General features: G+C 37.6%; 1 protein-coding gene across 1 annotated transcript in view; it reads left to right on the top strand.

Annotated features, from left to right (window-relative positions):
* The window catches only part of Calm2 (calmodulin 2), a 13391-nt gene extending 796 nt beyond the window's left edge, over positions 1 to 12595 (top strand). The window contains exons 2-6 of the mRNA XM_055619442.1: positions 4216 to 4246; positions 10170 to 10313; positions 10397 to 10503; positions 10998 to 11133; positions 11980 to 12595. Of these exons, the coding sequence (XP_055475417.1) occupies positions 4216 to 4246; positions 10170 to 10313; positions 10397 to 10503; positions 10998 to 11133; positions 11980 to 12008 (447 nt within the window). The 3' untranslated portion in view covers positions 12009 to 12595. The remainder of the gene's footprint in view (positions 1 to 4215; positions 4247 to 10169; positions 10314 to 10396; positions 10504 to 10997; positions 11134 to 11979) is intronic.
* The last annotated feature ends 2982 nt before the right edge of the window (positions 12596 to 15577 follow it).

Raw genomic sequence — 15577 nt, 5'->3', positions numbered from 1 at the left:
GTCGGGGCGGCCCGCGGCGCTGCGGGGCTGGGCGCGCGGGGGAGGGGACCCTGGCGGCGGCCCGCTCCATCTGGTGCCGGCTTCCGCTACCCAGCCTGGATGCCTCGCTTTTTTTCTTTTTTTTTTTAATTTTTATTTTTAGTCTCTCGTCGAAGAAAACAAGCTTTCTGCCCGAAGTCGGGCGCTTTCTTGACGCACCACTGCTCGGAAAGGGAGAACCGTCGGGTTAGGGTCCGGACGGCGGTGTGGCCCGCCGCGGAAGCGAGCCGGGTAGAGCAGCAGTTCAGGGGCGGGTCGCCACATTCCTGAGTCCTCAGGTGCACTCCTGCTCACCTCCACCGCGCGCGGCTGCCCTGGAAACGGCTTGTGTTGCGGTGTGGAAGTTGCCATCTGATCTTAGTTCTTAGAGCTACAGTTCTTTTATACCATAACGGCTGTCAAGGATTGGACAGTAAAAGAGAATGCAGGAGATTTTAGGGAAAAAGAAATTAAATAAGAGCCACCTTTTGTCTCCTGTAAAAAAAAAAAAAAAAAAAAAAAAAAAAAGAAAAAGAAAAAGAAGAAGTTAATGAGGGTGATAATTTGCAGTACTTTACTCCCTCTGCCAAGTGGTTACAGCAATGGGTGTGTCCAAGAGGCAAGGTGACATCTTAAACAGTAGTTGGGGATCCCTGCCAACTGAAACCTCCAGCCTACTTGGGTGTGGAGAGGGTTCACCTTGGTGAATTCTTTGTGTTTTGAGATATATATATATACATACATATATATATATATATAATATACAATATATATAATAACTTCTGAATTTTAATATGCTGGCTGAATTTGTTCCTTGTAAGATGAAACAGGATGTAAATTATAGGCATGAAATTGACATTCCCAGCTGTGCAATAATTTCTTTAGTTAGTATAGGATTTAAATCTTTTTTGGAAAATTATAATTTATATCTTACTGTGGCCCTTCCAGTTTATAGTTAAATTCACCATTGATACATGGAGGGTTTTTGTTAAATTGACAACTGTTGCGGTGACTTTATGATATATTAGACTCTTACATCCTGAGGGCTCTGTTAAACAAGATTATTCTACAGGGATACATGTATATAGAATTGATTACAAAGCTCTTGAAATTGCATGTAATCGATGTATTTTATTGGAATATCATTTATTGGAAGGGATGTATTTTTATTGAAGTCAGGGTAATACAAGGTGTGAAGAGGTAGAAAATGCTTGGAATGTATTTGTCATTATATTAAGCTTAAAAATCATTATTAGGCCCCAAAACTAAAAGAATTTGCTTTGTTTCCATTATAATAAACTTTTAGCTTCAACTAGAATTTAGGTGTTTAGTAAAGGTCCTGATTTTTATGAAGTTTTGTTCCACTGGTTTCTCTTTGGCTCAAGATTTGTTGCAGTAAAGTGCCATTCTGTCAGCGTAAAGACCTCCTTTATTCTACAGAAATAACTTAAGACTGGTTTTGATGCAGGTAAAATAAATCATTTATATAATTGTAGAAATTATATATGATGCCTTTGTTGTGTCTTAAGTAGCATTTGGGGGAATGAACAGATAGAATGAAGATGCAGCGTTTCTGTTCACTTTAAAGCCCATGGATTCAAATTTGTTCAGATGAGTACAGTAGATTTTTTTTAAAAGCAAAAACAAAAAAACTTTTCGGCCATTTTGAGTGCTGCTTAGAAAATGCCTTAAATGTGCATAATGCATTCAAAGTCATTACAAATGACTTTGTAATGTAGATTAATTTCTAGATAAAGATCAACAATGTTAACCCAAAATGCAGGATGTAGTTCAGTAGGTTGGGGTGGTAACAGGAAGTACAGTGGAAACCTCTGGAATGACAAGAAGAGCAGGAGGAATTACATCAACAGTTGCAGAATTTAGAGTTAAAAACTAGTCATCTCTCCAGTGAATTAGTCTTCACCTTATTGAGATAAACACATGTTAATGAGTTTGTATTTTCCCAGAAGTATGATTGTGGTTCTAAGAAAATGGCACTCTGCGTAGACAGAAGAATAGTTGGAAAGATTGAGTGCCAGGAAGTCTTAAGCTCTTGATTTTAGGAGTTTTTATTCTAGAACTTAATTGGTCAAGTTTATTTTAAAACCTTCCTTCAATTCAAGAAAGAATACTTTCCGCAAAACCTTGGAACCAAGCAAAGTTGAGAGATTTTCAATTTATCTGAGAAATTTAGTGTCTGTGTGCCTTGTTCATTCCTTGAAGGTAATTTTTGTACTGTGTTCTAAGATTAACTGGAGACAGGGACCTGAACTGGATTGTTTCAGGGGCTGAAATTTGACCTTGCAAGCCAATTTAAGACTGTTAGAACATTTATTTATTGTTAATGTCTTCCTGAGACGGTATCTTTTATATATACACGTATAAGCCACCATCACCAATCTTGTTGAAAATAAAATCTGTGTAGTCGCTGGCTGCTTTCCTAAGCTAATTCATAACATGCATTCCTTCCGATTTTTACACACCACAGTGCTTTCTACACATTTAAGCTTAATTCTCTTTAACCTAAAATAATTTCAGTTGATTTCACATGCCTCGCTTTGTTTTTAGGGTGCTGCTTGTGCCTTTTGGTTTCAGTATTGCAAGTAAATTTCTTAAAGTTAAGGTGGAGCATAGTGAGGTTAGCTGTTAAAGGCTTTGAATACATTTTACTTTCTGTATGGAAACTGTGAGTTTGGTTAATTTATATACATTGATAGCTAATCATTAGCTACATAGTGTTGTAGAGTCATATGTTCAAGGTCATACAGCTTCTAAAACCAGAGTGCTGAGGGATTGGTACTTAGAAGGGGTAGCAGAAGATCCAGTTTTTTAAATCTTAGGGTCTTGTGCACTTGAACATAATTGATGGCATTTAAGTAAACTAACTCCTTGGTTCCCCTCCCCCCCCCCCTTTTTTTCTCTCCTCCATACTAGGACTTGAACCCAGGATCTAACATGCTCGGCAAACACTATATTGATGAGCCTACATCCCTAATTTGTCCTTGTTTTGTTTTAAAGAGAAATACATTCACTTTATAGTATGGTTAAATTGAATGTTACTTTTCAAATTAATATCTTCTTGTGTAACCCAGACTGGCCTTCAGCTGATGACCATACTGCCATGGATCAAATCAAAATTGTTGAGGAGGAAAATTCTCTTCTGGGTTCCTTTTCAAATCTTTATGCTGTGCCCTAGAGAAATATGTGAGGCCATTATGTAAAGGTATTACTTTTCCTCAGGGATAAGTTCACGTAAAACATGAGGAACCAAGCTTTTTCCTCCCTAAGAAAATAGATTAATCATGGTACATGATTGTAAGGTACATGTTGTTAAGTATTTTAGTATTTTAATTATTTTGGTCTTTATTTTATTTATTTTTCAAGACCAGGTCTCACTATGTACCTCCCTCTGTTTGGAACTTGCTATGTAGACCAGGCTGGTCTAGAACTCAAGAGATGGTCCTGCCTCTGCCTCCTAAGTGCTGAGATTAAAGCCATGTGCCATACACCTGGCTTCTTGGTGGGATTTTAAATTAACATTAGTTTGGCAGTACTGCCCAGAACCAAATAACTTAGTTGTACTATTGTTACATACACGTGTGTGTACTGATAAGCAATAAAATATTTACAGGTGAAGGCTGTAACAAGAAACTTTATTTTGTTTCAAATCCTGTATTTTTTGCATTTGCCTGTTAGGTAGTGGTGCTTCTCACCCCTTTAGGTTTGATGGCAGTTTTTAGTAATTTGATTTTTAAAAGTTGCTATGGGAGGTTAGTTTAAATTTGGGAATTTATACCAGGTGGTGGCACATATCTTTATTAGCACTTGGGAGGCAGAGGCAAGAGGATCTCTGAGAACAGTCCAGGACAGCCAAGGATAGACATACTGAAACCCTGTCTTAAAAAGAAAACTGTTGGGGTGTGTGTGTGTATGTATATATATGTGTGTGTGTGTTTGTGTGTAATTGTAAATAGAATTTAGGTTTTTAAAAGGTTTAAGTTATTCTTACGTAGTTGGCATAATTCTTGGAGTCAAACTTGCTTAGCTATGGAGTTAAACTAATATGTATTCATTCTGCCTACCCATTGTGTTCTAGGGACAACTGAACTGAATAAAGCTCATAGCAAGTCAGGGACCTTGAAGATTTTAATCTGCATATTCGTAAATCATTAACCTACCTTTTTGGTCTTCTTGTAGGCTGACCAACTGACTGAAGAGCAGATTGCAGGTAAGAAATACCCTGCTGGATTATATCCATTGGACTTACTGTATGTTGAATAACAAAACTCAAGAATCTTAGGTGAAATAATTGCATTTGATGTACGTCGTGAGTGCACGTATGCTGTGAATGTATGAATACAGTAGTTGAACCTGCTTTGACAGGTGCGAATGTATGAGAAAGTGAAAATAGAGACATAAGTTAATTTAATAGATTTAGCAATCCCTAATCTCTACAAGACTGATAAATCTCCAGAATCCAAAGTTTGAGTGCAAACAAGACACCATTAGTAGAAGATGCACATTCTACCTCATACACTGATGGGTTGTGGCCACAATGTTCAGACAACAAAAATACTGTATAAAAGTTACTTCTGATACCAGGCGTGGTGGTGCACCCATTTATTCCCAGCACTCAGGCAGAGGCAGGCAGATCTCTTGAGTTCGAGGCCAGCCTGATCTACATGTAGCCAGGGTTTCACAGAAAAAAAATAAAACAAAACAAAAAAACATTGCTTCTGGTTATGTATAGATGTATATATGACACATGAACTACTTTGTAGTTGAAACATTTCTAGTCCCAAGCATTTCAGATAAGCAATATTCACGCTACGTAATTGATTGGCAAGTAACAATTTTACTAAAGAAAAAACTTTTAACAAATATCAGTAGTTCTCTGGTTTCTTTACAGATTTTATAACTTTTACAAATGCTACAGTAATTTTGATTTTTTACTTTAAAAGCTGTGACAGCTATTAAACTAAACCTTTTGGGAGAAAAGAATGAAATTATTGCATACAACTTGTCTTTATGCTGTGTGTACTATTTACCTGCCAGGACTTTTGGTTTTGTTCTAATATTTTGAGATGATTCCGAAATGTGAGTGCTTGCCTTGTGTTCTCTGTTTCAGAATACAAGGCCCTACTGTAAAAGTACTGGCTGGCCTTGAACTCATTTATTCCTGCCTCCTGAATGCATCAATTATAGGTGTCACCACTGTACATGGCCTCATTAGACTTTCATCAGCAATTTAACTGTTTCTCTTTTTCCCAGTAATTCAGGGGCATTCGCTAGGTGTCTGAGTGGTCCAGTTTGTTTTTACTCCTCTGGTGCTGGAGATTGAATCTCCAGCATACCAATCATACGCTCTAATGCTGAGAATATCCCTCTAACACTTGAATTTGGGGGATAGTTTAACTGTATAGCTCAGGTTGGCCTTGAACATTCTATAAAGGTTTGGAATTCATGCTTCAGCTCCTGAATTCTCTGGCGTGCTCTACTACCTGAGCATTTTAAAGCTTGACTGTATCTTCCATTTAAAGTAAATGTACTGTTCCTGTAAATACACAGAATCCTGGAAGCTGTTAGAAATCACTAGTCCTCAAATATTTGATGACTATAAAATAAAAGGTATTAACTGTTTAATGTCTAATTTGATTTAAATTTAGCATTTACTTTTGTAGGTTGGTGAGATACATCTAGTGTGTATTTTGAAGCAATAAGGCAGAGTTACATCATTGGTTGAGTTGTACCATTTTATTTGTTATGGTGTTGAATAGTCAGAGCCAAACATGCTAAACAACTCCAACCTTAGTTACACCACTAAACTACCAAGATTTTTTTTCGTTGACTGTTTTCATGTGCTTTACACCCTTTGGAGGACTAACTTAGGCTAATATTTTCTTTCTGAAATGCTGACTCATGAATATGCCCTTCGTTTCTCAATATTCCTGGTCAAATATTGTTCCCTCCTACTCACAGCAGACATTTTATGGTAGAGAATTTATTGATTTAAAGTTTTTATCGTATTTGGTCCTCTTAAATATATAGAAGAAAAATTTTAAACGCTTTCTGTATCTGGTCAGTGTAATAGGATCTAGTCTTCTATCTATGACTGGTAGTTAAGTTCTTGCTGGAGTTTGTGACATATATATGCCCATAATCCCAACACTTTGGAACTGAAGCAGTGGACTCACAAGTTTGAGGTCAGCCTAAACTAAACAGCTAGACAGCTTCTATCCTAAAATTGGCTTACAGATTTCTAAGTCCATTCTTTTGACTTGGTTTTTACTGAACTTTTTAGGGTAGAGAAACCAAAGTTTTATGAAGCCAGGTGCAGTTGTGCTGACTGCCTAAAGCCCTATGCCCAATGTATTAAGTACTGAATCGATGGTTTCTGAATGGGTAACTTAACTCTGCATAGTACCCCCATAGCACTAGTGTCTGTCCTCTCCAAGGCCTTCCTCTTGAAGTTCAAGGTCTGCTTTAGAGGCACAATATTTTTTCCTTATAACTGGTGAGCAGTAATATTCTGGAGTCTAAAGTCTACTTGTCCTACTTGTTGGCCAGCTGGAGACGTGTAATACAACATTATATGAACAGTTGAAGCTATTTTTATTCTCCAGCTGTAATAATCACTACTATAGATTTGTTTAGAAATTCTAACAGTAAATAACTTAGTCTAGAAAAAAAAAACCTACTTGTTCAGGTGAAATAAGTAAAAAAGTTTATGTTGCTTTATGAATACCCCATTCTAGCATGGCATAAGAAACCTGTTAATTTTGTTATAGTTCTGTCTGCACTGACATATGAAAGACTGGTAGAAGAAGGTACTTTTAAAAATGCAGTCAACCTAAGGGTCCAGATTTTTTTTTTTTTAAGATTTGTTTATTATTTATACAGTATTCTGCCTGTCAGCAGGCCAGAAGTGGGCATTGGAACTCACTATAGATGGTTATGGCCACAATGTGGTTGCTTGGAATTGAACTCAGGACCTTTGGAAGAACAGCCCAGTGCTTTTAACCTCTGAGCCATCTCCAACTCCTAGGGTCCAGATTTGATTAAAATAATAACCTTACTCAATTTATAGTCATAGCTGACATAATGACAAAAGGTCTGCTAATGAGACTTTTGACAGGCCATTCAGCTTTTCCTTTGTTGTAGTAATTTTCATTGTCTCACTTATTTAATGGTCTTGGAGCTAATGAATGAATATAATGAACAATTCTGACTTCTAAAAATTTCAGCATTGGCATAACTAGAAAAATTTGGAGAGGTCTCTTTATGCCTTTTACATAAAGGGTAGCTGTGACATTCAGTATTTTTATTGTATATTTAACTTCTAGCTCCTGGATTTGTATTTCTGATTATGATTGAGAATTACTGCTTAGAATAAATAAAATGCTTATATGTGTGTACAGATTGTACTGGTATTTAAAGGCAAATGAAGTAAGGCAGATTATAAAATGTATATTTTGAGATGTAGATCATAAGAGCAGAGCGTCTTGCCTGTGGTGGTGGCCCACACCTTCAATCACAACACTGAAGAGACAGATCTTTTGAGTTCAAGGACAGAGAAGGCTACAGGGAGAAACCCCGTCTTGAAAAAACAATAGAGAGCCTTTGGTATAAGAATATAAATTTGGCCTTTAAATAATGTTATTAGTTAGTTCCTTTATTGTGTGCATAAATTAGCAGGTATAACTTGAATACTTTTTTTTTTTTTTGTCTGAGACAAGACACAGGCTGCCTTCTAGTTCATGATCCTCCTACCCCAGCCTTCCCCATTCTGGGATTATAGTGTGTACTACTGTGGCCTGGCCCATGGATGTGTTTTAAACTTTTGACATTTAGGATACATAAACTTGAGCCTTCTGTTTCCTACAATTTAGCTTAGTTAAACTATATAATAGCTTGATTCTTGCTCCTTAAACATTGGGAGTTTATGCACTTAAATGATGTTAAAAGATGATTAGAGCTGTATGTGATGATATCCAATGTAATACAAATAAGTACGTAACTCTTAAGTATTTTTAACTTTTTAATAATTTAGTAGGTGATACTGTGCCTACACTGTTTCTAGGTAATTTGTACATCTTGTTTGTGAAAAGGCACTTAGAGCTTTTTAAAAAAGTATATGAATTTAGTGAATTAGTCTTCATCAAATCCTGTTTGTAGGTGAGGAATGCCTTGATTTCTATAGTAATTAGGTTGATGTGGGTTAGTACTCTGTACAATTATTCAATTATTGCAGTCAGTTTCTAATTAAGCTTCTGATTGATAATAGATAAAGTTCCTCAGGAAATAAATATTTAAATGTACCAGAACTGTTCGTACATGTGGAGAGAATGTAATGGGTAACACAAATCTAAATAAAAAGCTAAGCACTTGTTTGGTGCTGAATAAAGTAACATGGTGTTCCAAAAAGGTAATAGGATCTGGTAATTGTGTGGGTAATTTTCACAAAATAACTCAATTAGGCAGTTTTTAATAGTACAAGCAAACGAGCAGAGCTTTGAACCAAAGAATTAGTTGCAGAAGTGGAAAAAAAGAATCAATAGCATTTAATACAACTTATAGGCTTCAGAGGGGACCAGTTAAAGTGACTTTCCTGGTGTTTGCTTATGACCCTGGAATTCCTGAGGATTAGAGAATTTATTACATATCTTGGTTGAGGTCAACCAACGGAAACCATTTTATTGGGCAGTCAGAAAGGTGAGAAGATTCAGGTCTTTGCTTTAAGAGGGTATGGACGAAATAAGCAGATTAAAAGGATAAAACTGGTAACATTTGGCCATAAAAACAAACAAAAACAGCCATGTCAGTGTAAGTGGGGAGGAAAATCAAAATGTTCTTTTAGAAGCCAGGAAAGTTGAATTTTGGCATCTCATTTGAATTAGTCAGGCTAAGCAGCAAGTTTTCAGCTGGTGAATTTGGGCTATAAATAATATCAATAATGGGTTGATACAGATGAGTGTTTGAATAATGGCACTCCAATTGAAAAAGAAACTGATAAGATATGAAACCTTATATCCATGAACATACTTTTATATGTCAGTTAACAAAGTCTGTAGAGATATAGATGGGTCTAGAGATGATAGGAAATGAATTGGAGAGTATTAGTTGGAACAGAGATAGACAAGCATTACACCATTTTTTTAAACGGATCAGATACAGTTTCACACAGCAGTGTTTAGTGGCTCATAAACTTAGAAACTGCTTTTTTGTTTGCTGATAGTCTAATCTGTTTAGAAAATACTTTACTTGTGGAGTAGTAGTTTTGTTACTGTCTGTTCATGTGGCCTTGGGAGTACCATATTTAATTTCTTAATTTCTTTACCTGAAGATAAAAGTGTTGCTCCACACATTTCCTGATACCAGTTTAATTAGAAGAACATAATTGCAATTTTATAAGATCTTTAAGAATATTTCACTTTATTCCAAGCTTGAAGTTTTCTATTGAAAATTGCCTTTGGGGGCTGGAGAGATGGCTCAGAGGTTAAGAGCACTGACTGCTCTTCCAGAGGTCCTGAGTTCAATTCCCAGCAACCACATGGTGGCTCACAACCATCTGTAATGAGATCTGGTGCCCTCTTCTGATGCGAAGGCATACTTGAAGATATTGTACACATAACAAATAAATAATTAAAAAATACTTTAAAAAAAAAAAAGAAAATTGCCTTTGTTCTCCATAATACTTAGATCTAAGTGAACATTGATAGCCTGAACCATCATTAATTCCATTATTTGATGATAGTCCTTTTTTGCTATTAGAAAACTAGCCCATTTAATTTTCTGAAGTGCTTGCTTTGAATTTAGTATTTTGTTGATTTCAGACATTATTAACCTTTGAAGCTATCTCTAAACACCTGTCTGTATTTTGGATTTTCCTGAGGAAAAAAAATTTTTTTTTTTTTTTTAAATCCCTGGTAGATGAATATGAACACATAGTGGTTTGGTTGGCCAAAGATTTGGACAAATTATTACAAAAGTATTCCCATCAAATTTATTAAGAATTACCTTAGATTAGGAATCAAAACTCCATTTGAAATGCTGAATATCTTTGCTTTCTTGAAGAGTTTAATGCATTTTATGGGGCAGAGTTTTGTTTTTGTTACTAACCAGTATGTTTGGATTTTTGGTCTTTCCTACAGAATTCAAAGAAGCTTTTTCACTATTTGACAAGGATGGTGATGGGACTATAACAACAAAGGAACTGGGCACTGTGATGAGATCTCTTGGGCAGAACCCCACAGAAGCAGAGCTGCAAGACATGATTAATGAAGTAGATGCAGATGGTATGTCTTTATTTGGGGGGGGCTGGAGGGCTTGTCACATAGATGTTTGCATTCTATTTCATGTTTATACGAACTATTTTCAGGTAATGGCACAATTGATTTCCCTGAATTTCTGACAATGATGGCAAGAAAAATGAAAGACACAGACAGTGAAGAAGAAATTAGAGAAGCATTCCGTGTGTTTGATAAGGTAAGGCTCAAGGACTGAATGGAATGAAATGAGTAGGACATACCTATAATCTTTGGAAATAGAAATTCTGATGATTCGCCAACAGAAATATGTGAATGCTCTTAAAAAAAATCAATGTAAACTAGAGATTTCAAGTTCCAATCTTGCGAAGGATACATATATTATATGCCTTTGGAACCAGGGAATAGGAGCCTGAATATAGAGACTTCCTATTTAATGACATTTATAATCAACCAAGTGTGGATTCACTTTATGTGAAACCCCCTTCCCCCCGAGACAGTTTCTTTTCCCTATGTAGCCCTGGTTATCTTGGGACTCGCTTTCTAGACCAGGCTGGCTATGAACTCAGAGATATGCCTGTCTCTGTCTCCCAAGTGCGAGGATTACAGGTGTGCATCACAACTGCCCTCGCTTTATGTGAATTTATAGAGCCTACTTTTTTAGCAAGAAAATTGGAATTGAAACATTACTCAGGTTGTGCTGCACTCTTGTAGGATGGCAATGGCTACATTAGTGCAGCAGAGCTTCGCCATGTGATGACAAACCTTGGAGAGAAGCTGACAGATGAAGAGGTTGATGAAATGATCAGGGAAGCAGATATTGATGGTGATGGTCAGGTAAACTACGAAGGTAGGTCACAATTGCTGCCTTATGCCACATGCTGATTCTAAGTTAAAGTTACTGAGGATGTTTCAGAGCAGATCAGAAATATTTACCTCCCAAAATTTGGATGCTAAAGTAGTTCTCACTAAATTTGTTATTTAAAATGTCTGCCAACAAGACTACAATGACTCACCTAAGAACTTTGACTGTCAGTTCTACGCCTGCACCTAGAAAATTGACATTTTAATAAGGTATTAACATTTGAATGGAACTGTACAGTTTTTGTAGAAGGTGGTGGGATAATTTGGAAAGTTTAAAATTTTAGTATGAATTTCCTAAAATGAAATTAATAGACTTTGTATCTAACTAGGTTCTGTTTTCCTTTCTGACTCCAGTCTGAAACTGAATTCAAAAGTATCTTAGGGTTACTTGGAACTCGAGGATGTACACCCATTTGCAGGAAGCAACACTTTTAGAAACAGAATTTTTAGGGATCAATCTTTGCCTTCCACTTTTCACTTTGTACTGAAGTTACAATATTGACTTCTGACCCAGCAGATATGAAATTCAAGTCTAAATTAAATCAGGAATGCTCTTCCATTCCCACTGCTGGGGATTGAAATACTTTGGGCCTTGCATATACTTGGCAAGCATTGCACCAGTGAGGTATATCACACAGCCCTAACATACACCAAATAATTGCCTCATGTTTAATGATCCCAAATAATAGTGATTTTTGAAATTCCAACTTTAGCCATAAGCAGACTTTCCTGTTACCTGGTAATTCTAGAAAAGGAATAAAAAAATGCAGTTTAGTAATCATGATTGTTTTTTTCCTTTGTCATTGACTCACATTTTTGTTTCTTTTTTCAGAGTTTGTACAAATGATGACAGCAAAGTGAAGACATTGTACAGAATGTGTTAAATTTCTTGTACAAAATTGTTTATTTGCCTTTTCTTTGTTTGTAACTTATCTGTAAAAGGTTTCCCCCTACTGTCAAAAAAATATGCATGTATAGTAATTAGGACTTCATTCCTCCATGTTTTCTTCCCTTATCTTACTGTCATTGTCAAACCTTATTTTAGGAAATTGATCAAGTAACATGTTGCATGTGGCTTACTCTGGATATATCCAAGCCCTTCTGCACATCTACACTTAGATGGAGTTGGTCAAATGAGGGAACATCTGGGTTATGCCTTTTCTAAAGTAGTTTTTAGGAGCTGTCAGCATGTTGTTGTTGAAGTGTGGACTGTGGACAGTCAACAATATGTACTTAAAAGTTGCACTATTGCAAAACGGGTGTTTTATCCAGGTACTCGTACACTATTTTTTTGTACTGCTGGTATTGTACCAGAAACATGTTCTTTTATTGTTACTTGCTTTTTAAACTTTGTTTAGCCACTTAAAGAAAATCTGCTTATGGCACAATTTGCCTCAAATCCATTCCAAGTTGTATATTTGTTTTCCAATAAAAAAAAATTAACAATTTGCCCTATTGTTGCTTTGAATCTGAGTGATTTAATAACTATTGGTGTCTAATTTTGTGGACTGTATGGAATTGCTTTCTCTTTGGTGTAATTGAGTTGTGGTTTTGAGATAGAATCTTGCTAGGAACTTCCTGTCTGCCTTACTCTTAAAAAGATTAAAAGCCCTTTTATGGCTGGGTGTGATGCCACACACCTTTAATCCCAGCACTTTGGAGGCAGAGGCAGGTGGGTCCCTGAGTTCACCAGGGGCCAACCTGGTGCCTGATACACATAGTGAATTCCAGGCCAGATTGGACTCCAGTGAGACTGTCTCCAAGAAGAAAAAGAAAACCCTTTTATAAATGAACCTTTTGTATATGCTACATATTTAGGGTTTACCATCTTTTTATATATATATAAGTTATATTACAGCCATTGTATTTTTAACATTTATTTATACATATGAGAACTCCATTTGCATGTATGCCTGCATTACAGAAGACACCATCAGATCCCATTTAGATGGTTGTGAGCCACCATGTGGTTGCTGGGAATTGAACTCAGGTCCTCTGGAAGAGCAGACAGCGCCCTTAACCGTTGAGCCATCTTGCCAGCCCCCATACCATCTTTTATTTTAATTAAAAATTTTGTCGATGAATGTATGTGTTTGCCTGTATGTATGTGCGCCACATGTGTGCCTAGTGGCCTCAGCAGTCTGAAGAGGGCACCAGATCCCCAGAACCAAAGTTTGCAAATGGTTTTGCACCACCATGTGCGTGCTGGGAACCCAAACTGGAGGTCCTCTGTAAGCACAGATGTGTTCTTAACTGCTGAACCACTAACTTCCTCAGCCTTGCTTTCTACCTTTTAAGTAGTTGTGACTTGAAAATAGGTAATTGAAAGGATACTATGACTTACCTTTATTTCTTAGTTTATCAGTATGCTGTTAACTAAAGAGAAATTTCAGTAGTAACTTCAATTTGAGATTAAGTTCATTGGGGTTTTTTTAGTAATTTGATTTTTTAAAACCAGCCATGGTAGGTTAGTTTAGATTTGGATAGTCTTAACTGGAAAAGGAAACTAGTTTTAAAGTTACTTTCAAGATGTATTTGACATAAACTTGGAGTCATGAACCCAAGAAATTTTAGGAAATTTTTTAGAGCTAGCATTGGGCACTAAACATTTTGTGGTTCTATAGAGAGAGAACCTATTAAGCAGAAAGGAGATCTTCATGGTTCTACATACAATGGTAGTGGTGTTGTGTTTTTTACTTTACAGACTACCTCAATATATCTCAGGCCCCTAGCTCTGAGCTCTGCCTTGAAGTTGTCTCCTGTGGCAAGCACTAGGATGCTGCTCCATGCCCAAGCTGGAGATAGATGGGGCTGGTGCATGCTAGACAAGCATGGCCTCTCAGCCCCAGCAGTGTTTCCTTAGCTAGGCTCAATTTGTTACTGGAAAAGTCCTTGCAATAACTGACCCATGTGTTTCTGTTTTTGAAGTAAACTTTTTTGTCTGGATGTCCCTGTCTTTGCACTTACATACTTTGTGTGGATTTCTGGACGTGTCTGTACATTCTTATTTTTCAGTCTCTAGGGGTCTCAGTCCCTAGTCTGCTGAGCCAGTTTCACAGGCTCAGCCAAAATAAGACTGAAATGAAGCACAGGGCGAGCGTGGTTACCCTTTACACTTCAGAGTCTATCTTCATCTTAACCATGTAACCACTCATTTTAAACTTGGTTTCTGGTGCTTTTAAAAAATAGTAAATTGAGAAGCTGAGTGTAGTGAGTGTCTACCCTTGGCGCTTGGAGAAGCGGAGGCCTGGGCTGCAGGAGATTGAAAAGAATCCTAGTATTTTGGAGGAATTAGATGAAATGCCAGTTTTTCCAGGTTAACAACAGTTACCAAGGAGCTGGTGGCCTGCTGCTCATCAGGTAAAATGTGCTTGCCACATGAGCCTGCTGAGTAGGACCCAGAACCCACATGTCAACGGAAGGAGAGGCCAGGTCCCAGAGGTGCGACATGCACTTGCATGCACACAAACAATAGAGGAATTCTTAAAGCTGGCCAAGTTCCTGTCCTGGGATCAGAGTCAATGAGCCTTTCAACAAAACCACAAGATGTTTCAAGAACATCATATAGTGCTTTGCCTCCATGCGTGTCTGTACTGTGTGTGCCTGGGCCCCCAGGAGGCCGAAGAGGCCACCACATCTCTGAAACTGGAAGCCATCAACCCGGGGCCTCCGGAAGAGTGGCCAGTGCTCTTAACCACTGAGCCACTTCCCCAGCTGTGAATACCAACTTTTGAAAAGGACCCACTAGCTAAGTTAAATTGGTACCAAGTACCAAACCAAACTGCCTGTCTTTATAAATACTTTTAAGTTCCTCTTGTGTCCCTGATTTTGTGTGTGTGTGTGTGCCAGCATTTTAATAGAAGTCCCAGGACAACTTTTCAGAGTCAGTTCTCTGCTCATACCATCTTTGTCCCAGGGACATCAAATTCAAGATCATCAGACTTGGCAGCCTCTGGAACTATTTTTTTGCTCTCAGGTCGCTCCTGGCCCTGAGAATATTTTTTTAAATCATTTGTGTGTCGAGTATTTTGTGTGCATGTATGTATGCACACCTTGTGTCCCTTGTGCCTGCAGAGGTCAGAGGGCATGGGCTGTCTCTGGGAACGTAACCTGGGTTCCCTAGAAAAGCAGCAAGGCTCTTAGCTTCGGAGCCCTTCCTCCAGGCCCAGATTAGGATGGCTTTAGGAAACAACGTGAGGGAGGAAACAATGGAGTCCTCTCACTCTTGAAGTTGGTGATGGGAAATGGAAACTGAATTCTCCTGAGGGCAGCAGAGCTTTGAAGCCGTATCTGGATTTGAATTCTGGGGCTTCCGTTTGGTGGTGTCACCATCCAAGTTGCTGTCCTCATTCTTCGGATGGAGCTAATTAACTCCCGCTTTGTGGCGTTGCTGTGACTGAGATGTAATACAGTGGAGCCCTTGGATATAA

This window comes from Psammomys obesus, unplaced genomic scaffold (assembly GCF_907164565.1).
Source record: "Psammomys obesus unplaced genomic scaffold, mPsaObe1.curated_primary_1811, whole genome shotgun sequence".
NCBI lineage: Eukaryota > Metazoa > Chordata > Mammalia > Rodentia > Muridae > Psammomys > Psammomys obesus.
Note: the sequence above shows the minus strand (reverse complement) of the source record. Positions and strands in the feature narration are given on the sequence as shown.